This window comes from Lithobates pipiens, unplaced genomic scaffold, assembly GCF_037356315.1.
Source record: "Lithobates pipiens isolate NorthernLeopardFrog02 unplaced genomic scaffold, aLitPip1_a1.2 Scaffold_25, whole genome shotgun sequence".
Taxonomy (NCBI): domain Eukaryota; kingdom Metazoa; phylum Chordata; class Amphibia; order Anura; family Ranidae; genus Lithobates; species Lithobates pipiens.
The window spans coordinates 94098075-94122708 of NW_027507787.1; the positions used below are offsets into that span (position 1 = coordinate 94098075).

Sequence of the window (24634 nt, forward strand, 5' to 3'; positions counted from 1 at the left end):
GTTACAAACTCCTGGTCCTGGACAACGTGTTGCTGAGGCATCATTCAGAAGGAGCGGTGGAGAAGGTGGCCGTCTGACCGATGAGTTCAGACAATTTTTTAGTCTGCAGCCCCAAGGTATGATTGGTTCCAGCAACCATCGCCAGCGTCTGATTTACATGGTGCAGGAATACCTAGGGGCAAGGTCAGACTTGGAGGATGGATCACGGGTCAGAGCTTGCACAGTATGCAATTGAGCTACTGGCCTGTCATGCATCCAGCGTTCTTTCGGAACGCACCTTCAGTGATGCTGGTGGCTAGGGATGAGCTTCGTGTTCGAGTCGAACATACGTTCGACTCGAACATCGGCTGTTCGCCCGTTCGGCGAATTCCGAACGCTATGGGCCGTGCACGCCAAATTCGTGTGGCGCTCACGGCCCACAATGCACTGCATCATCGCAGTGCATTGCTGGCTCATGATTGGCCAAGCATGCACTGTGACCCCGCATGCTTGGCCAATCACAGTGCCAGCAGCGAGGAGAGCCATGATTGGCCACAGGCAGGATGCCTGTGGCCAATCATAGCTCAGGCTGTGTAGTACACGCCCCACACTATATAAGGCCGCCAGCGCGGTGGCCTTGTGTAGTGTGTTGGTGTCTGAAGCAGTTTGTGGGTGTTCTGTGTACCTTCAACACAGTATACACCGATCGTTATCGGACAATTTTCGATCTTGCTCTTCTGTAGTGGTTGTTGTCTGCGTGCCCTGACCGCAGTATACACCGCTATATTCACCTCACCTATATAGCTAGTGATCTATCTTTTATAATAGAGCTTGCAGTCAGTAGTGTTAGGAGCTTGTGCGTGCTGTCTGCATGCTCTTTACCCAGTACACACCGCTATATCCACCTACATAGCTCTTCTCTATTTGAGCCCACTTGCCATCTGCAGGAGTTATTGGAAGTTGTGTGTGCCTCCAGCACAGCACAGTATACATCTGTATATACCCCTTTATCTCAGGTGTTCTATAATAAAGGCATCTGCAGGAGTTAGTGGGTGTTTTGTGCCTCCAGCACAATATACACCTGTATCTACCCTTTATTGCTGTTCTCTAATAGAGCCATCTGCAGGGCTTAGTGGGTGTTGTGTGACTCCATTACAGTATACCCCTTTATCTCTGGTTTTCTATAATAAAGGCATCTGCAGGAGTTAGTGGGTGTTGTGTGCCTCCAGCACAATATACACCTGTATCTACCCTTTATTGCTGTTCTCTAATAGAGCCATCTGCAGGGCTTAGTGGGTGCTGTGTGACTCCATTACAGTATACCCCTTTATCTCTGGTGTTCTATAATAAAGGCATCTGCAGGAGTTAGTGGGTGTTGTGTGCCTCCAGCACAATATACACTACCCAACTGCTGTTTTACCCAACTCCCTTCAGGCCATTACCATGTCTGGAAGGCCAGCAAGGAGAGGCAGACAGGCGCGAGCCGATAAAAGAGGGCAAGCAGGCTCTGTGTTTAGAGACAACAGTGCTGGTCGTGGACGCGGTGCATTGTCATCAGCACGTGGCCATGGGACACGCTTGTCCTTCTTTTCGGCAGCTGGACATGTTGAACCGCAACATGCCAACGACTTGGTAGAGTGGATGACCAAGCCCTCTTCATCCTCCTCATCCTCTCTCACCCAGTCTCAGGGTACTAGCAAAGCAGCTGCCAACGCATCGTCTTCCCTCCTCTCAATGTCATCATCAGTGACTCCTTCCCTAGACCCACAACGTCCTCCTGAGGAGTCTCCTGAACTCTTTGAGCACAGTGTTGGGTACATGCTCCAGGAGGATGCCCAGTGTTTTGTAGGCTCTGATGATGACACTCAGCTAGAGGAAGGCAGTAGCGTGAATGCAGAGAGAGGGGATGCTCAAGAAGGACAGCAATCTGGCAGTCATGTTCCACAAGCTGCAGCATTTTGCCAGGTTTGCTACAGCGATGAAGAGGGAGGGGATGATGAGGGCACTGACTCCACGTGGGTGCCTGGTAGGAGAGAGGAGGAGGAGGAGGAGGCACATGTCCAACGAGGCAGGATGCCCTTCGGGGGCCAGCTTAGGGGCAGCACACCGACTGAATCACACCGCAGAGCTCCGCCTGTGCAGGGCGCTGCTTCTGCGCGTTATTCTAAAAGTTCTTTGGTGTGGGCCTTTTTTGAGACGAGTGCATCAGATCGCACTGCTGCTATTTGCAACATATGTCTCAAGCGTATCTCGCGTGGCCAAAACATCAGCCGCTTGGGCACCACATGCTTGACCAGACATATGTTGACCTGCCATGCAGCTCGTTGGCAAGCGTACCTCAAAGACCCACACCAAAGAACAAAGCGGACCTCTCCTTGCTCCTCATCAGCTGGCATCTCCAACCCCACTAGACCTTCAGTCCTCTCTGAAACCTGCTCTGAGAGGAATGAAGGTGTAGAATTAGGTGTGTCACAGCCAAGTGCTTCCGGGCACTCTGCTAGCAGTACACCCACGTCCGATTATAGAAGGCAAATGTCCCTGCCCCAGCTGCTGGACCGGCGAAAGAAGTTCACTCCCAGCTATCCACATGCCCAGCGGTTGAATACTAGCTTGGCTAAATTGCTAGCACTTCAACTGCTGCCTTTTCAGTTGGTAGACTCGGCCCCCTTCCGTGAGTTTGTACAATGTGCAGTTCCTCAGTGGCAGGTCCCCAAACGCCACTTTTTCTCACGGAAGGCGATTCCGGCTCTCTACCGGCATGTGGAAGGCAATGTCCTTGCCTCGCTGGACAGGGCGGTCAGCGGCAAGGTGCATATTACCGCTGACTTATGGTCCAGCAGGCATGGACAGGGACGTTACCTGTCTTTCACGGCCCATTGGGTCACTCTTCTGGCAGCTGGAAAGGATGCAGGACAAGGTGCAGTAGTGTTGGAGGTTGTTCCGCCACCACGCCTCCAAAATGCTACTACTGGTTGTGACACACCTCTCTCCTCCACCCCCTCCTCTTCTTCCTCCATGGCCTCTTCCAGTGCTTGCGCTGGTTTGTTTGGGGGACAGGAGCCACACTGGGGCGGATGTTTTGTCAGCTCTGCAGGGGCAGGCCGAGAGGTGGTTGACGCCACACCAGCTTAAGCCAGGAATGGTGGTTTGTGACAATGGCACCAACCTCCTCTCCGCCCTCCGACAGGGACAACTGACCCATGTGCCCTGTGTAGCTCACGTCCTTAACCTGGTGGTGCAGCGGTTCTTCGGCAGGTACCCCGGCTTACAGGATGTCCTGAAGCAGGCCAGGAAAGTCTGTGTGCATTTCCGACGATGCCTGTGCTCGGCTGGCTGAGCTCCAAAAGGAGTTGAACCTGCCCAAGAACCGCCTTATATGTGACATGCCCACCAGGTGGAACTCAACGTTGGCCATGCTTCAGCGGCTGCACACGCAGCAGAGGGCCATCAATGAGTACCTGTGCAACTACGGCACCAGGACAGGGTCAGGGGAGCTCGGTTTTTTCTCACCACGCCAGTGGGGCATGATCAGGGATGCATGCACTGTCCTGTCACCGTTTGAGGAGGCCACAAGGATGGTGAGCAGTGACAGTGCATGCATCAGTGACACTGTACCTCTTGTCCACCTGTTGGAGCATACACTGCGTGGAATAATGGACAGGGCACTTGAGGCAGAACAGAGGCAGGAAGAGGAGGACTTCCTTGCCTCTCAAGGCCCCCTTTATCCAGACAGTGTTCCTGCTGTGCCACCCATCACACAGGAAGAGGATGAGGAGGAGGAAGAGGAGGAGGAGGATGATTGTGTCAGCATGGAGGTGGAGGCTGGCACTCAGCATCAGCAGTCTTGTAGGGATGATTTACAGTCCCAAGAAACACGTGGACTTGTACGTGGCTGGGAGGGGTAGCTGCGGATCATGTTGCCCTTAGTGACCCAGAGGACTCCGGACCGAGTGCCTCAGCTAACCTACGCTGCATGGCCTCCCTGATCCTGCAAAGCCTGCGGACGGATCCTCGTATTCTTTGGATCAAGGAGAGGGACCATTACTGGCTGGCCACTCTCCTTGATCCACCGTACAAGGGTAAGGTTGCCAACCTTATCTTGCCATCGCAGAGGGAGCAGAGGATGAGACATCTCCGGGAGGCCTTGCAGAAAGGTCTGTGCAACACGTTCCCAGAGACTGGGAGGTTACAAACTCCTGGTCCTGGACAACGTGTTGCTGAGGCATCGGTCAGAAGGAGCGGTGGAGAAGGTGGCCGTCTGACTGATGCTTTCAGACAATTTTTTAGTCCGCAGCCCCAAGGTATGATCAGTTCCAGCAACCATCGCCAGCGTCTGATTTACATGGTGCAGGAATATCTAGGGGAAAGGTCAGACTTGGACACCTTTCCCACCGAAAATCTTCTGGCTTACTGGGTCTTGAGGATGGATCACTGGCCAGAGCTTGCACAGTATGCAAATGAGCTACTGGCCTGTCCTGCATCCAGCGTTCTTTCGGAACGCACCTTCAGTGCTGCTGGTGGCTTTGTTACCGATCACAGGGTGCGCCTGTCCACCGAATCAGTTGATCGACTGACCTTTATCAAGATGAATCAGTCTTGGATCACCCACAGCTACCAAGCACCTGAAGCTGATGTAACCGAATAATTTTTTTTGAAATACCACATCCCTTCAAGATTGCCTATGCTGATGCTGAGTGACTGTCCTGTTATGTTGATTGTCTATCCTCTTCCTCCTCCGCTGATATGTTGGAAGAACATTTCTGGTTCTGGGTGATGCCATCAGCCCAATTTTTCTGCCCCTGTTTAACAGGGGCGTTTAATTACAATTTTTGATGCAATGCTTTGCAGCAGGGCTAATTCCTGCAATAAAACTAGAGTATATGGGAGAGGTTGCAGTGTGGTGGCACCAGTGCCTAAGGCCCAATTATTCTGCCCCTGTTTGACAGGGGCGTTTAAATACAATTTTTGATGCAATGCTTTGCAGCAGGGCTAATTCCTGCAATAAAACTAGAGTATATGGGAGAGGTTGCAGTGTTGTGGCACCAGCACCAGTGCCAAAGGCCCAATTTTTCTGCCCCTGTTTAACAGGGACATGTAATTACAATTCTTGATATAATATTTCACAGGAGGGCCCGTTCCTGTGCCCACCCAGAGTAACTGTGAGGACTTATAGTGTTGTGGCACAAGCACCACAACCACCAAAGGTCAATTTTTCTACCACTGTTCAACAATGGCATGCAATTACAATTCTTGATATAATCGTTCACAGCAGGGCGCTCCAGTGCCCACCAAGAGTCACTTTCAGGGCTTACAATGTTGTGGCAAAACCAACACCTTGTTCCGCCATTTCTGCAGAGCATATAGGGCAGGCCCCTACTTTCAAACATCCAATTTACAAACATCTCCTACTTGCAAACGGAAGGAGACAACAGCAAGTGAGATGAAAAAAGATGTACGACAAAACAAATTATACAGGGGTGATAACCCTTCCCTATGTTTTCCAAAAAGCTTAAAAATAGTTTTTTTGACTGGAGCTACACTTTAAAAATGTACCAGTTGAAAATTACAAACAGATTCAACTTAACACAACAAACCTACGCAGTCCCTGTCTTGCTTGCACCGCCTGTATACTGCTGTTCTGAGTATATAGGGCCTGGGGGCCACACGCATTTCCTTTTTTTAATATGGGTACTGGGTTCCCCTTAATATGCGTACAAGACCCAAAGGGGCTGGTAATGGGCAGGGAGGGCTACCCATGCCATTTTTCTCAATGATTTTCAAACATATTGCAGGAACCAGATATAACATTAAAACTGCAAGCAGTTTTAAATGATGTTATTTCCGTTTAATGTCATTTTGTGCAGGGACTGTTCTAAACACGGGAAACACGTGGCACTTCACAGGCATACTACAGACACCCCCCAGGCACCATATTTAAAGGAATATTTCACTTTTTTTTCACTTTAATCGTCATTAAATTCAGTGCTCCCGCCAAAACGGCCATTTTTAAAAACATTTTAGGCATTGACCCATGTCCCTGGGGCAGGAGCCAGGTCCCCAAACCCTTTTTAGGACAGTATCTTGCATATTAGCCGTTAAAATTAGCACTTTTAATTTCGAACGTTCGAGTCCCATAGACTTCAATGGGGTTCTAAAGTTCGTATGAATTTGGTGTCCGTTCGAAAGTTCTGGTGCGAACCGAACCGGGCGGTGTTCGGCTCATCCCTACTGGTGGCTTTGTTACCGATCACAGGGTGCGCCTATCCACCGACTCGGTTGATCGACTGACCTTCATAAAGATGAATCGGTCTTGGATCACCCACAGCTACCAAGCACCTGAAGCTGATGTAACCGAATAATTTTTTTTTAAAATATCACATCCCTTCAAGACTGCCTATGCTGATGCTGAGTGACTGTCCTGTTATGTTGATTGTCTATCCTCTTTCTCCTCCGCTGATATGTTGGAAGAACATTTTTGGTTTTGGGTGATGCCACCAGCCCAATTTTTCAGCCCCTGTTTAACAGGGGCATGTAATTACAATTCTTGATATAATATTTCACAGCAGGGCCCGTTCCTGTGCCCACCGAGAGTAACTGTGAGGACATATAGTGTTGTGGCACCAGCACCACAACCACCAAAGGCCCAATTTTTCTACCACTGTTCAACAATGGCATGTAATTACAATTCTTGATATAATCGTTCACAGCAGGGCGCTCCAGCGCCCACCAAGAGTCACTTTGAGGGCTTACAATGTTGTGGCAACACCAACACCTTGTTCCGCCATTTCTGCAGAGCATATAGGGCAGGCCCCTACTTTCAAACATCCAACTTACAAACGTCTCCTACTTGCAAACGGAAGGAGACAACAGGAAGTGAGATGAAAAAAGACGGATGGCAAAACAAATTATACAGGGGTGATAACCCTTCCCTATGTCTTCCAAAAAGCTTAAAAATAGATTTTTTGACTGGAGCTACACTTTAAAAATGTACCAGTTCAAAATTACAAACAGATTCTACTTAACACAACAAACCTACACAGTCCCTGTCTTGTTTGCACCGCCTGTATACTGCTGTTCTGAGTATATAGGGCCTGGGGGCCCCACGTCTTTCCTTTTTTTAATATGGGTATGGGGTTCCCCTAATATCCGTACAAGACCCAAAGGGGCTGGTAATGGGCAGGGGGGGGGCTACCCATGCCATTTTTCTCAATGATTTTCATCCATATTGCTGGAACCAGATATTACATTAAAAACGCAAGCAGTTTTAAATGACTTTTTTTCCGTTAAATGTCATTTTGTGCAGGGACTGTGGAAACACGTGGCACTTCACAGGCATACTATAGACACCCCCCCCCCCCCCCCCGGCACGATATTTAAAGGAATATTTTGCTTTTCTTTTTCACTTTAATCGTCATTAAAATCAGTGCTCCTGCAGGAGCCAGGTCCCCAAACCCTTTTTAGGACAGTATCTTGCATATTAGCACTTTTAATTTCGAACGTTCGAGTCCCATAGACTTCAATGGGGTTCTAAAGTTCGTACGAATTTGGGGTCCGTTCGAAAGTTCTGATGCGACCGAACCAGGGAATGTTCGGCTCATCCCTACTCCTCAATGACAACATCACAGAGCTGGTGGATGTTAGAGACCTTGCGCTCTTCCACCTTGCATTTGAGGATGCCCCACAGATGCGCAATACGGTTTAGGTCTAGAGACATGCTTGCCCAGTCCATAAGCTTAACCCTCAGCTTCTTTAGCAAGGCAGTGGTCATCTTGAAGGTGTGTTTGGGTTTGTTATTATGTTGGAATACTGTCCCGTGGCCCAGTCTCCAAAGAGAGGGGATCATGCTTCAGTATGTTACAGTACATGTTGGCATTCATGATTCCCTCAATGAACTGTAGCTCCCCAGTGCACTCATGCAGCCCCAGACCATGACACTCCCACCATCATTCTTGACTGTAGGCAAGACACACTTGTCTTTGTACTCCTCATCTGCTGCCACATACACCTGACACCATCTGAACCAAATAAGTTTATCTTGGTCTCATCAGACCACAGGACATGGCTTCAGTAATTCATGTCCTTAGTCTGCTTGTCTTCAGCAAACTGTTTTCTGGCTTTCTTGTGCATGATCTTTAGAAGAGGCTTCCCTCTGAGACGAGAGCCATGCAAACCAGTTTGATGCAGTGTGCGGCATATGGTCTGTGCACTGACAGGCTGACCCCCACCCCTTCAACCTCTGCAGCAATGTTGGCAGCACTCATATGTCTATTTCCCAAAGACAACCTCTGGATATTACGCTGAGCACGTACACTCAACTTCTTTGGTCAACCATGGTGAGGCCCGTTTTCTCAGTGGAACCTGTTCTGTTAAACAGCTCTATGGTCTTGGTCACTGTGCTGCAGCTCAGTTTCAGTGTGTTGGCAATCTTCTTATAGCCTAGGCCATCTTTATGTAGAACAACAATACTTTTTCTCAGATCCTCAGAGAGTTCTTTGCCATGAGGTGCCATTTTGAACTTCCTGTGACCAGTATGAGAGCATGAGAGCGAAAACCCCAATTTTAACACACCTGCTCCCCATTTACACCCGAGACCTTGTAACACTAAGGAGTCACATGACACCGGGAGGGAAAATGGCTAATTGGGCCCAATTTGGACATTTTTACTTAGAGGTGTACTCACTTTTGTTGGCAGTGGTTTAGACATTAATGGCTGTGTGTTGAGTTATTTTGAGGGGACGGCGAATTTACACTGTTATACAAGCTGTACACTCACTACTTTACATTGTAGCAAAGTGTCATTTCTTCAGTGTTGTCACATGAAAAGTTATAATAAAATATGTATATATGTATGTGTGTGTGTATGTATGTATATATATATATATATATATATATATATATATATATATATATATATACACACACACACACACACACACTATGTATAAAACTGTCTTCTTTTTTCTCTCCAGATTGTTATTATCGTGGCCGGCCTCGTGCAGGTTGCTTTGGGAATCGGTTTAATATTTACTATCTTTTCCATTTCTTTGCCCAGTGGAATCCCCTTCTGGGGACCTATTATTGTAAGTACTGAAAGCAACTTTTTGAGTCCAAATTTTCAATGTATGTGGATAGATCATAATATTGTATTTTATGCTTGTGGTGTACCTCAAAGCGATGTTTAACCAAAAACGTACTACTGTATATTGCAGCTTACCAGTCATTAGATGTGCTGGCTGTATTTGTTTTCTTTTTTTAGGCTTTTTCCCTCTGTTTTCCTCTGGTGATCTGGCCAGTAACGCACATCCTGTATCAGAGTGGCCCTACTCTGGATGAAGGAGCATAGGGACACCTTTGGACAGCAGCATTGTTAATCTGGGGAGGAGTGGTAGATGTATGGCAGATGCAGATATACTAACAAACTGAAGCCAAACTCCAGCTTACCCTACAGTTACACAAGCCGTTACATCATGCAGGTTTTTATTTTGTTTGGTGAAAATGGTTTTACATGCATAAATAAAAGCTGATCATTGTTAGCAACCCTGTCAGTGGTAGATGGTTTGTCTAGTCTGTTAACAGCAGTGGTGGCTGGTCCTCAATTTTTTTTGGGGGGGGGGGGGGGGTCACAAAAAATTCTGCATAAAAACATCTATTGCAGCCTCACTGTACCCATTAAATACAGCCTCACTGTGCCCATCAAATGCAGCCTCACTGTGCCCTTCGAATGAAACTTCACTGTGCCCATCAATTACAGCTTTACTGTCCTCATCAATTGCATCCTCACTGTTCCTGTCAAATGCAGCGTCAATGTGCCCATCAATTGCAGCCTCACTGTGCCCATTATGAGGGGTTCCTACCATCCTGGTGCTGAGTTCCTGGGTCTGTACACATGTGCACATCAATTACAGCCTCACAGTGCGCATCAAATGCAGCCTCACTGTGACTGTCAAATGCAGCCTCATTGTGCCCATCAATTGCAGCCTCTCGGTGCCCATCAATTACAGCCTCACTGTGCCCATCCAACGCAGCCTCTCTGTGCCCATCAATTGCAGTCTCACTGTGCACATCATGTGCAGCGTCACTGTGCCTGTCAAATGCAGCCCATCAATCAGATCACTGTCTCCATCAAAATGCAGCCTCACTGTGCCTATCATTCAGCATCACTGTGCCCATCAATCAGCATCACTGTGCCCATCAATCAGCGTCACTGTGCCCATAAAAATGCAGTCACACTGTGCCCATTATTCAGCATCACTGTTCCCATCAGCGTCACTGTGCCTATCAAAATTCAGCCTCACTGTGCCCCTCATTCAGCATCACTGTGCCTATCAAAATGCAGCCTCACTGTGCCCATCAGTCAGTGTCACTGTACCCATTAAATACAGCCTCACTGTGCCCATCAAATGCAGCCTCACTGTGCCCTTCGAATGAAACTTCACTGTGCCCATCAATTACAGCTTTACTGTCCTCATCAATTGCATCCTCACTGTTCCTATCAAATGCAGCGTCAATGTGCCCATCAATTGCAGCCTCACTGTGCCCATTATGAGGGGTTCCTACCATCCTGGTGCTGAGTTCCTGGGTCTGTACACATGTGCACATCAATTACAGCCTCACAGTGCGCATCAAATGCAGCCTCACTGTGACTGTCAAATGCAGCCTCATTGTGCCCATCAATTGCAACCTCTCGGTGCCCATCAATTACAGCCTCACTGTGCCCATCCAACGCAGCCTCTCTGTGCCCATCAATTGCAGTCTCACTGTGCACATCATGTGCAGCGTCACTGTGCCTGTCAAATGCAGCCCATTAATCAGATCACTGTCTCCATCAAAATGCAGCCTCACTGTGCCCATCATTCAGCATCACTGTGCCCATCAATCAGCATCACTGTGCCCATCAATCAGCGTCACTGTGCCCATAAAAATGCAGTCACACTGTGCCCATCATTCAGCATCACTGTTCCCATCAGCGTCACTGTGCCTATCAAAATTCAGCCTCACTGTGCCCCTCATTCAGCATCACTGTGCCTATCAAAATGCAGCCTCACTGTGCCCATCAGTCAGTGTCACTGTGCCCATCAATCAGCATCCCTGTGCCCATCAGAGAGCAGCCTCACTGTGCCCATCAATCAGCACCACTGCGCCCATCAATCAGTGTCACTGTGTCCATCAGAAAGCAGCCTCACTGTGCCTATCAATCAGCGTCACTGTGCCCATCAGAAATCAGCTTCACTGTGCCCATCAGTCAGCGTCACTGTGCCCATCAATCAGTATCACTGTGGCCATCAGAAATCAGCCACACTGTGCCCGTCACTCAGTGTCCCTGTGGCAATCAGAAAGCAGCGTCACTGTGCCCATCAATCAGCGTCACTGCGCCCATCAAAATGCAGGCTCACTGTGCCCATCAGAAATCAGCCTCACTGTGCCTATCAATCAGCATCTAAAATGTAAAAAATGGACCCTCGCGCCACTAAGTGCTAAACGTGAAAATGTATCTAAGTACGTGTAAAAAATGGAAAATATACCAATACACAATATAAGTGAAATAACCAGTGAAGTGATACAAAAGTGCAAGTGCTACTAAATAATACAAAATGCAGCGGGACAAAATAGTAAACACAAACTATCGCATCAAAATGAATAAAATAAAGAGTCCTGCGCAAATCGTGCCACTAAAAAAATTGATGATGAATATAAAAATATAAAAAATAAAAACAGTCAATAAAAAATCAAAAATTAAACACACCGATGAGTGAAGGTATAAAGTGGAAAACAAGAGAAAGAACGGGACCAAATGTTCCAAAATATATAAATCCAGGCTCTCAGAACTCTCACCTCAAGATGAAATATTCAGACAAATGAAAATAACCCCAAAAACTTCTCCTTTGCTTCTTTGTATACAATAACCAAGGAATTGCAGATAAAGCATGTAGTATACACTTCTGCCACTAGAGGGCCATTTCCAGCTCTTGAATGTAATACTGCAGCTATGGACTTGTATTTCCGTGGTGTGGAACTTGAAAAGAACACAGAGGAGAGGGGGAAAGGGGGAGAGAGAGGGGACTCCAATCGTGTAGTGGTTTCAATAAATGAACAAATTTATTAAGCGATAAAAATGGACTCTCCCATTTAAAAGAAAAAATTCAAACAGATAGAGTAAGATGGAGATCTGGCGTCTTCTGCCAGTCTTACGCTACTTCCGGTTTGTCCTACGGCCGTCAGCCATCAGAAATCAGCTACACTGTGCCCATCAACCAGGGTCACTGTGCCCATCAGAAAGCAGCCTCACTGTGCCTATCAATCAGCGTCACTGTGCCCATCAGAAAGCAGCTTCACTGTGCGCATCAATCAGCATCACTGTGCCCATCAGAAATCAGCTACACTGTACCCATCAATCAGCGTCACTGTGCCCATCAGAAAGCAGCCTCACTGTGCCTATCAATCAGCGTCACTGTGCCCATCAGAAAGTAGCCTCACTGTGCTCATCAATCAGCATCACTGTGCCCATCAAAATGCAGCCACTGTGCCCTTCAATCATTATCACTTTGCCAATCAATCAGCATCACTGTGCCCATCAGAAAGCAGCCTCACTGTGCCCATCAATCAGCGTCCCTGTGCCCATCAATCAGCGTCATTGTGCCCATTAAAATGCAGCCACTGTACCCATCAATCAGCATCACTGTGCCCATCAATCAGCATCACTGTGCCCATCAATTTCAAGTCCACCTCACCAACTAACCCACCACCACATCTTCCCATATTGCAGAGTAGGCTGCAGCACAAGGCACTAGTGATTGATTCTTGGCCACCGCTGGTACTAACCATCCAGCCGAGACTAACAGAGGAGGCGCCACTCAGGCCGTGCATTCCATCCAGTGACAGGCCCAGTGGGAAACCGCAAGTAATGCTGCGGCTCCGTGTAAAGCACCGCTCACGTCCTCTGGACCGTTCCAATGACAAACCCCACACAGACAGGATAATGCTGAAGTGGGAACGTTCCTGTCACATTGCTCTGCATCCCGAAGACACTCCAGAGCAAGCCAATAAAGCATCTGACCTGACATCAGGTGATTGTGAAGATGTCACGGTTCCAATAGACACCTGTGTGTCCGTCGCCCGGTAAAAACTTAAAGGGATACTTTTTTTTTTTTATATCTTTCTGGTTAGCATGCTGCTAGAGTGCTGACAGGAGATGGAGCCCATCCAGGCTGAGGTTGCCGCTCCATTCATTGCAGCAGGAGATCACATATATACGACTTCCAGGGGCCGCCCTTCCTTCTTTGAACCTGTGCAGGAGCCAGGATGGGCTCCTTTCCCTGTCAGCACTCTAGCAGCAGCTGCAAATGCACTGTCTACATACCCCCTCCCTATCGAGCCTCAGCGGCCCACCCACTTTTCCCAAGTCACAGCCTCAGATGATACACAGAGATGAAACATATCTCCCTACATCATTTTTGTTTGTATATATGCTGTCTTCAGCTTTCTACACTGTTTAGAAAGTAAACATCGTATGAAATTTTTTTCTTTCTGTTCCACCACTGGATGTCTAGACAGATGCCACGTACAGATGATCGGAAATTCCAACCAAACTGTGGATTTATTTCCAACGGATGTTGTCTCAAACTTGTTTTGCATACACACGGTCGCACAAATGTTTTGGGAGATTCCGATCGGCAAAAACGCAGTGACGTACAACACGTACAACAGCACTAGAAAAGGGAAGTTCAATAGCCAGTGTGGCTCTTCTGCTTGATTCTGAGCATGCGCAGAGTTTTGTGCGTCAAAATTGTGTACGGATTTTGTTGTCGGAAAATTTGAGATCAAGCTCTCAAATTTTTGTTGTCGGAAATTCCGACAGAAAATGTCGGATGGAGCCTACACACAATGGAAGCTGATAGGCACATAGGCAGAGGAATGAAGAAACATGCAGAGCTGGGCTGTGAATAGACAAGCTCTCTACCAATCTATCTCTATGTACCCACCCTGACACAAATTTTAAGCTGCTTTTAGCTCGTGTGTCGGAGGGGGGGTTGTTAGAAGTTATCATGCTGATAACAGAGGAATGAAGCAGCAGAAAGACACAGGACTTAGGCAGGGCATTTTTTTCAGTGTGAATGTGGGAAAACGCAGTTCCGGCACTGAATGTATGTAATTGCTATTTGTAATGGCAGGGAGGTGCTGGAGGATACATTGCTGGCTGCTGGGGATCTGGTATCTCTGGAGGGGATCTATTGTTGCAAGGGGGACTTTTGTTGCTGGTGGGGAATCTATTGTCGCTGGGAGGTACCTGCTATTGAAGAAGGAGTCTATTGAAGCTGGATGCTGGGAGATCTATTGTTGCTGGGGTGGATCTATTTTGCTAGGGGGAGGTATTGTTTTTGGCGGGAGATCTATTTTTTCCTCAGGTGTTCTATTGTTTGTGGGGGGTCTATTGCTGCTGGCTGCAGGGAATCTATTTTACTGCTTTCCTTGTTATCATTATCACATTCCATACAAATTAAGTAGCACCACAAAATGATACTTGGTTCTGTATTTTTTCAAAAGGGGTGATACTGAGAGGTGGATAGGGGGTGGAAACAAGGGACAGTGCTCTGAGTTGGGTAGGTGCTGGAACCAAGGGACAGTGCTCGGTGGTGGGTAGGTGGTGGAACCAAGGGACAGTGCTCGGAGGTATGTAGGTGGTGGAACCAAGGCACAGTGGTCGGAGGTGGGTAGGTGGTGGAATCAAGGGACAGTGGTCGGAGGTGGATAGGTGGTGGAACCAAGGGACAGCGCTCAGAGGTGGGTAGGTGGTGGAACCAAGGGACAGTGCTCGGAGGTGGGTAGGTGGTGGAACCAAGGGACAGTGCTCGGAGGTGGGTAGGTGGTGGAACCAAGGGATAGTGCTTGGAGGTGGGAAGGTGGTGGAACCAAGGGACAGTGCTCGGAGGTGGGTAGGTGGTGGAACCAAGGGACAGTGCTCGGAGGGGGGTAGGTGGTGGAACCAAGGGACAGTTCTTGTAGGTGGGTTGGGGACAAAGAAAAATGGTGAGTCAGAAGAAGGGAGTACCTGCACCTATTCTCCAAGAAAAAAAGCCCTGGACTTAGGGCTTTGGAGAGAGATAAGTAAACACTGCATATATATGTGCCTACGTCAGATTTCATGAATGGCGTTTACATCCACTTTAAAGTAAGAATGAGAAGTCTGTGTCATGGCCAGGTGGCTGGAGTTGGGAACTTCAGTGCTCATATCTCACTTGCAGTGTTTTTGTGGGGAAGAGGAAGTGATTTAAGTTGCTAAATTATCTGACTATAACTGAAATATAATATCTAGATGGATTAAGAATGTAATTAGACTGATGGCAATAAGTATTTGCCCAGCTATAAGGCATACCTAATATTACCCTAATAAATCTATTTTATTGTGTGTATTTCTGTAATTGCATTTATACATTTTTAAGGTGTTTATTTTTGTGTAGTTAGAAAAAAAACAATACAAGCTGGAAATTATTTGTATTTATTTTAATGATGAATGTGCTGTATTTTGCAGTATGTCATTGCTGGATCACTGACAATCGCAGCCAAAGCCAAACCTAACATTTGTCTGGTGAGTTTAGCATACAATAAAGGAGAAAAATATACTTTGCCTACTGTGCATATTTTACACCCTCATTATATAGATATAATCAATGAGAAAAGGATATAAAATTAATAATGATCTGGAAATTGTATTTTGGAGCTACAATATATAAACAAATCTTTACAGATTAGTAACATCCTTGCATAACATTTTTAGAGCATTTTGCAAGACAAGCCACATTTTGAAATACATTTTGAGTTGTATATCAAGACATCGCTTGTATACCAAGTAGCGTCATGTCACAACTGAGTATAAAAGAGAAGAGAGGCACCTCTAATGCTCCATACACACAATGAGATTTTGGACGAATGATCATCCGTTTTTTTTTTGCATACTGATCTCAGATTGAATCTGATGAGTTTACTAAAGTCAAGAAAATTGCTGTATGACAGAAATTTTTTTTGGAAGTGATGTCGTGTTGTAATGCATTTGTATTGCATTTTAGAACGATAGCTGTACTGATTAAACAAAATCGTTCGATATGGCATTGTATAAAAAAAAATGTCACGCATGTCCAATAGAATAATATAGGATGAACTGTCATGATCGCCTCTCAGAAGCTCTGTACTAACGATCTGATTATTGTACAATCGCTTTGAAAGAGGTATTTTCCTACGATTTTCTGATCGTGTGTACAGGGCTTAAGTGTACCAATATAGTTACATTTAATGAAGGCACAACGTTTGTCAACTCATATGGTTGATGATTAAAATAGGCACATCTAAGTATGCAGGCTACTGGGGTAAAGCTGTCCACATAAACCATCCTCCGCACCACTAGGCTTGTGCAATTCGTTTCGTAACGAATCGAAATTCGCCCGAATTTTGCATCTTTCGGACATTCGGATGCATCCGAATGTCCGAATAAAAAACGAATAACAACGAATACGAAAGAAATATAACGAATGAATTCGTATGAATTTGATAATTCTTTAAAGATCGAATGAAACAAAAGGTCAGCTCAAAGTAAATCTTATAGTCCAATCAGCTAATACATTTTGTGCCGGAGGATGGATTACTGGCAAAGTGCATTCCTGAGAACTGAGTTATGCAGGCCATACACGGTCGAATTTCGAATGAATTTTCTTTTCAAAATCAGAAAATTTGTTTCTTTTGTGATCCGATGATGCCACCATTGATTTTCGAAATTCGGCCGACCAAGCCTTCAATTTCACCTCATGTTGCTACAGAAAAGAATTTTCTTGGCTGGGAATCTTCTTTTCTCTCCGTACATTTTCTTTTATCTCCGTACATTTTCTTTTATCTCCGTACATTTTCTTTTCTTATTACGTTTCTCGCACGATTCTCCCATCATTGATTAGAAAATCGTTTGTTTTTCTAAAAATTTCCAACATGTCCGATTCCTCAAATTTTATTTCCGCACGAAAATCGGCTGTTGCTGCAGCCCACTAATGGTGCGAAATTCATACGAAAATTCTTAGATACGATTTTCGAAAGAAAATTCTTTCGAAATTAGAACCGTGTATGGCCGGCATTAGAAGGGTGTTGTATTGTATTTGAGCCGAGGAGAAGAGACGTTGTCATTGTTTGTGTTAAAAGATTCAATAAACAAATGACTTTCCAAACTACGAATCATTATCACGAATTTCTATACATACATAAATAGCGATTTTCAATGAATACGAACTAATGAATTCAACACTCTACGAATAATAACGAATTATCCGAAAACATATTAATGTAACATAACGAATATAACAGAACGAAATTATGTATTTTACGAATGACGACGAACCCAAACTAAACAAAATTTTCCGTTGTGCACAAGTCTACGCACCACCATCAACATCGTACCTTCCACGCAGCGCACCTCGAGCGGTTCGGTTGATCTACTGCAGGGTAGTCTTCCCGGTTACAATTGCAGACTGAAAACTGTAAACTGAAGGACTAGGAATAAATGGTTGTGGAACTAATCATTTGAGTTTCCATTATTTCTTATGGGGAGATTTGCTTTGATATTCCATTTCTTTTGGATTACAAGCATGTTTCTGGAACTAATTATGCTTGCAATCCAAGGTTTTACTGTAATATATATATATATATATATATATATATATATTATGATATAATAAAACATTTACAAAATTAAGACATATAATGCTGGTCCCATTAGGTAAAAATTGTATGGCTGGTGATGGTTCAAGCCCTGGGCAATTAAAAAAGGGAATTTTGGAGCTTGAAACTGAAATATGAGTACAGCATTACAACATGTACTATTGTAGCCCAAATTTGATTAGATAGAAGAGCATAACATTCTCAGTTTAGATCAGTGTTTCACAACCTTTTTTCAGTCAAGGTACCCTTTAAAATTTTTCACAACCTTGAGGTATCCCTTTCTAAAATATAAAAAAACATATAGTTTTACATAATACAGCAACATGCACAAGCTTAGGACACCCAACATTACAGGTGACGCAAAAACACCTATGTAAGCTGGTAATGACTAGTATTCTAGTGGCTCTTTTTCCTTAATTTCTCTCCCTCACTCAGCTAATGTGACCCCAGTGCTGATAGAGAGTGGCAGGGGAGGGGTAAATAAGAAGGTGTGCAAGGACCCAATGTCCTCTATATCAACTGATGGCGTTATTGGTTGTTATGACCCTGGTGGCTAGAGGGGACAATAAAAACCCATGGCTTTGTGTAACTAAAAGGCTTCTACCCACTAGCTTATATACATTTTTTGCAATTTTTTTTAGGCATTTTGCCAAGGCACCCCTAAAGACACACGAGGGCACCCTGGTTGAAAAAGCCTGGTTTAGACCACACCAAAATTTATACAAAAGGTTATTTATCTGATATAACTCTTGTACCAGGACAGGAATGCTGCATATGAAGATGCAAAATACAAATTTTCCTTCGTTAAAAAAATTGTGCAGGAATAGGTTCTTTTCTGGTATGTTTCAAGCTAGGCACAGCAATTTCTCAAGCTTTGAAACATTTGGTTGATCTGGTGGAGACGAGATGAGCCACCACAAGTGATGTGATTGCGGAGACTGATCTTACCCAGAGCGGCATGTGAAATATTTGACATAACTGTAAGGTTTTCAACTAAAGTATTAAAAGAAGTGTGGCCAAAGTTTTTTTTTTTTTTTTTTTTTTTTTAATCTGCACTCCTGTGACCAGTTTTAAGCTGACAGCGGGCTAAAGTCTGCTGTTGGCTTACATCACTTAGCCGGTCCAGGTTGGGGAAAGATCCCAAATTTACAGTCGGATCCACCCAGATGCCTGGATCGGCAGATAGCCACTCCTCTTAGCAGCACCACAGGGTGTCTGAGCCAGCCGCTCCCTCTCCTCCCCAGCTTAGTGCTCCAGTGAGCACTGGAGGGGCAGAGCAGAGAGCTGGTGACTAAGAAGATGTAAAAACTGAAAAATTCTCTCTATAAAAGATAAGTGCAATTGGGTTTGTTCATGAAGGAAAGCCTTTTTACAAGAGATTTAAATAAAGAAGTCTCCAAAGGAAAATTAGTTCAATTGTTAACAAAGGGGACTATAATAAAAAAAAAAAAAATAATTATATATATATAATATATATATATATATATATATATATATATATATATATATATATATATATATATATATATATATATATATGCTAGCTTACAAGGCAAGTGATAGCAATCTGCTGTCTCCCAGTGGATTGATGTAAAGTGTGCATAAATCCACATCTCCAATTCTCCTAGGTAACATTGGTGCCAAAAAATATGGTGGCCATCAACATTAGGTACTTTTAAAACACTTTCTAAATATTAATGTCCAGTATACAGGTCAGGTGTTTTGTAAAGTCTGAAATTGTGGCCATTGTGAAAAATCTGCATGCCTAATCTAAAGCTAGAGGTATTTAAAAAAAATAAATACAAGTATTATTTACATGAATAGTGAAAAGTAAACAGATATATTTGTACGCTAAATAAAAAAAAATCTGTAAACTGTTTTACCTTGCCCAGGTGAAAGGTTCCTTGGCTTTGAACATCATTACATCAATATTCACATTTATTGGAATAATCCTGACTTTTGTCGACTTTCACATCGTCTGGTGCTTTAACCATTTATCGTGCCACAGAAGAATTGTAAGTTTTAGACCTCAAGTTTTTAATGCTATTTGTCTTTTGTAGGACCAAAGTGACTAAGTATGACTGGAATTTTGAAATTTATGTGGAAGTTTTTAGCAGTTTTTTTTACCCTTGCCACAGTATTGTTGTGCTATCCTCAATTATAAGGCAAATGGATCCAGCCATTGATAGAGGTTGTTCATACCCAACTTGTCACTGGTACATGAGTGATATCAGGGACCAGTAGATCAAGTGAAGCCTAATCAATACATTACTAACATGGCAGATTGCCAGCATACTGGAAGCAATCAAACCAGCAGCAGCTGAGACTGAACAGGCCTAACTAATCGTTCAGCTGCACAGATTACCGTGAGCTAGAGCTAAATTTGCCTGACCCAGAAATGGTTACAGCTGAGCCAGCACTAAATATACCTAATCCTAGCACCCAGGGGTGGACTGACAACTCATGGGGCCCCCAGCAATAAGAGACCATGGGACCCCTTGTGTCCACACTCAAGCCACACCCACAGAAAGCCCCACCTACATATTGCAGCTCAGCTGCATAAAGGGGAAATTTAAATATCTACAGCAGCATAGCCTGCATGGAAGTTCCCAGCTTCTTTACATAGAAGCTGCTGGGCGCTTCCAGGTTTAAAGGTGACAGCCTTATTTATGATGCAGCCAGGGGTATTTTTGAAAGCAGTATGCCTGTGTGCGAGATCATAATTTGGGCCCTAAGAGGAGGGAGTGAAGGGGGGGCAGAGAGGGAGGTGAGAGACAGAGGGGCTAGAGAAAGAGGGGAGTGGGGTGAGAGACAGGGAGAGGGGTGAGAGACAGAGGGGGTTTGGGGGGTAAGACAAAGAGGGGGTTAGAGAAAAGGGGGGTATGAGAGACAGAGGAGGGGTGAGAGACAGAGGGGAGGATGAGAAGGAGAGGGTGTGTGAGAGACAGAGGGGAGGGTGAGAGGGAGAGGTGAGAGACAATGGGGGGGGGGGTGAGAGAGCAGGGATACAGAGGAGGTGTCAGAAAGGGGGTGAGAGAGAGGAGAGTGCAGAGTTCAGGAATGTGCTACGTGCAGAGGACAGCGTTCAGGAGTGCATTACATTCAGAGTGCAGGGTTCAGGATTGCGCTACATACAGAATGCAGAGTTCAGGATTGCGCTATGTACAGAGGACAGTGTCCATGAGTGTATTACATTCAGAATGCAGGGTTCAGGATTACTCTACCAACAGAGTGCAGCATTCAGGATTGCGCTATGTACAGAGTTCAGGATTATGCTAAATACAGTCTAGGGTTCAGGACTGTGCTACGTACAGAGTTCAGAGTTCAGGATTGCACTACGTACAGATTGCAGAATTCAGGATTGCACTACATATAGAGTGCAGAGTTCAGGATTGCGCTACGTACAGAGTGCAGAGTTCAGGATTGCACTGCATACAGAGTGCAGAGTTCAGGATTGCACTGCATACAGAGTCCAGAGTTCAGAATTGCACTACATACAGAGTGCAGAGTTCCAAATTGTGCTACGTGCAGAGGAGAGCGTTCAGAAGTACATTACATTCATTGTGCAGGGTTGAGGTTTGTGCTATGTACATAGTGCAGGTGTGCATATCTCACAGAACACCCCCCCCCCCCCCCCCCAGTTCAGAGCTCTCCCATAAAATGTCATCCCCCAGTACGCCCTGGCCAGTGCAGAGTGCCGCTATCCTCCTTTTCCAGTACGGACCTCTCCTCCCTGTCTAGGACACAGGGCTCCTCTGCCCTACAGAAAAGAATGGACTGTTACTTACAGGAGGTAAGGCTGCCAGCGCGGGCTTCTTGTGATGCTGCAGGCTCAAGGATAGAGCTGTCTTCTGTGTTTTATAAGTGACTGTAGTGAGCGGCAATGCAAGGGGCCAGCGCTGAAAGTTCTGGCTGGGAAAAAAATCCATTATAAAAGTGCATTAATAAACTTGAAGCTGCCAGCTGGTTGGGCCCCCTACATCGGCGTCCCTGGGTACCACCATCGCCTCCTCTGCTCCTCTCACCGGCAGTCCCCTGCTCTCTGTGACACATGTGCAGCCTCTAATGGGGCCCCCTACTTACCCCCAAGTCCTCGGAACATGGCCGAAGTGCCCAACCGGCGTCAACCCGCCCCTGCTAGCACCGATCTAATACTAAATCATAGAGGTTGATATTTTACCCTGCCTTATTTATAGCAACTTTAGTGTTTTAGCCACAAAACGGCTACCCCCACCCACTCTAGATTATGCTAGCAAAGCAGTAGCCTTGAAAATCACCTGTGTTCTAAGAACAATTTACAAATGCTTAGAAAACATTTTGAACAATATTTTGGTGGGCAGTCATTCTAAAACTCTAAAAACTGTGGCCATTGCTCTATTTCCTATATTTGTAGTCAAACTATATCTTATGACTACCACACATGATTTCGCAAAGTTCTTGTGTTTGTGTATTGTACAGGTTGGTGGATATTTTATTCACTCCATCCTTCTACTGACAAACCTGCTGCTGTTTTGCACATCTATAGCTGTCTCTGTATTTGGATGCCGTTCTCTGAGTCATGCATCATCCATAGTCCCTCAGGTGAGAGAAGCATGGAACATGGGCCTTGGTTGGTCTTCAATTAGATGTTATCTGAATATCTGGATGGCCAGGCTGAAGGTAATACAAACTTATCCCTACAAACGAAAGCTGCAAAGGTAAAATGCAGAAGTGTTTCTATTAGCTGTACCATGGTCTATGATCTTTCCTGGCCAGAGAGAATGAAGATCAAGGGGCATCTGAAGACATCTTTACTGGTGAGAATGAAGATCAAGAGGTATCTGTTTATCCATAGAGAGTGTTTCTAGGGTTCTAAAAGACCTGGGGCATGCCTAGGAACCTAAATTAAAATGTTTTAGGGTTTTTAGTATATAACAATATAAAGAAGGTGAGGCTGTTCTCTTTCATGTTTGATCTCCTCTCCCTCTCTCTGGCACTTGGAAATGCTGATATAGAAATCCTCTTTGAACCACATTTATAATTTTATTAGGAATCTAAAGAGGGAATGTTATTTATATGCTTTACCTATCTCTCCATGAGCACATTTCCAAAGCTATTAGTATTTACATTTTATGATGGTTTTTGATCCCACCATCTGTAGATTAATGTTCCCCTGCATGATACTCCATGACCATGATCATAATGCATTCTAATCTACTTCATCCCTTTGAGATATGAACATTGAATTATTGTCAGGTTAGTATAAATTACATAGTTACATAGTTAGGTTGAAAAAAGCCCATCTAGTTCAACTATAAAAATAAATAAATAAAAAATAATATCATACAATCCCATATACTGAATCCTATACCCACAAGTAATCCAGAGGAAGGTGAAAAACTCCAGCAAAGCATGATCCAATTTGCTACAGCAGGGAAAAAAAATCCTTCCTGTTTCCCCAGTGGAAATCTGATTTTCCCTGGATCAACTTTACCTATAAATGTCAGTAACTAGTTATATTATGTACATTTAGGAAAGAATCCAGGCCTTTCTTAAAGCAATCTACCAAGCTGACCAGAACCACCTCTGGAGGGAGTCTATTCCACATTTTCACAGCTTTACTGTGAAGACACTGTCATGGACTCCTGTACTCAAGATGAGTTTGTCCACCGTAAATGCTTCCTTTGTCCAGTACCAGCACAATCCAAGGTCCCTTAGCCCACCCAGCCACTTTGTCGAAGCATCAGTGTAGGGTAAAACAACAAGTTTATTCAAACACATGAACAAAGATACATACTCGGGGCACAATCACCCCTCCCTTTGATTCAGGCCGGGGTAAACCATCCAATCGGCAATAAGGGACACACAGATTGGAATTCTTCTTCCATGAAGGTGGAAGAGGAATGGAATGGTATCTGTGCCTCTCCTCTCCTGCTATCCAGGCCTTGGTTCCAGGTGGCGGTTTGGATGTGTTCACGACCAGGAAGTATGATCCCACTGCTGCCAACCAATTGTGACAGACCTTGTACTCAAGATGAGTCTGTCTGCTATAAATGCTTCCTTTGTCTGGTACCAGCATGATCCAAGGTCTCTTAGCCCACCCAGTCACTTTGTGGAAGCATGACTGTAAGGTAAAACAGACTGTTTGTTTGTTTATGCAAACACATGCACAGAGATATACACTCAGGGGACAATCACCCCTCCCTTTGATCCAGGGCGGGGTAAACCATCCAATCAGCAATAAGGGGCACAAAGGTATTCAACACTTCAACAATAGAGCACCTTATCAGCAGGGAGGCTGTTGGAGAATTCCCCCCCATCTCCACCAGTAGCATGACACAGGGGGATTCAAACATCTCATCAGTAGACTGTCTTTGGGGGGGGGGGGGCTGCTAGAGAAATCCCCCCTCCCCTCTCACAGCTAATCCACATAGACATACGTCCCATAATAGTTTGCTTTAAAGGCAGAATCAAACAATAGAACAATGGGCATTTAACAAACACATAACAACCCTCACCAACCTCAAATTATCTAGCAATGGTCTGAAATACTCTCTAGCAGTCTTAAGGGTTACATAGTTACATAGTAGGTGAGGTCGAAAAAAGATACAAGTCCATCAAGTCCAACCTATGCGTGTGATTACATGTCAGTATTAAAAGGTGAAGGATTCTGCTCACAAACATTAAAGTTCTAAGTGAAAAGAGCCTCTTCACTTCTTCAGCACAAACCACACACACAGAATCCAGGACGACAGTGTCAAAAGGAAATGCTGAGTCCGGTGTGGTTGTACGGTGAGTTGGGTTAGGCAGACCCAACTGAAGTTCTCGGTCACCCTGTGCCCCTAATAGACACAGGGTAACTTACACATAGGAGGGGTCAGGGAAGCTGGACAAGGAGCTTACAGTTCTCTCCAAGGTATACTGGGTTCGACAAGCCCCCCCGCCCAAAGTAAATCCAGTCACACATCTCCCCTTTCGGGGGGGG

The 24634-nt window shown here is 45.1% G+C and overlaps 1 protein-coding gene across 1 annotated transcript in view; it reads left to right on the top strand.

The window, feature by feature from the left end:
• LOC143930415 (uncharacterized) overlaps positions 1-24634 on the top strand; it is a 98987-nt gene that overhangs the window by 23151 nt on the left and 51202 nt on the right. The window contains exons 3-6 of the mRNA XM_077454718.1: positions 8949-9059; positions 15506-15562; positions 19563-19685; positions 22129-22251. Coding sequence (XP_077310844.1) covers positions 8949-9059; positions 15506-15562; positions 19563-19685; positions 22129-22251 — 414 coding nt within the window. The remainder of the gene's footprint in view (positions 1-8948; positions 9060-15505; positions 15563-19562; positions 19686-22128; positions 22252-24634) is intronic.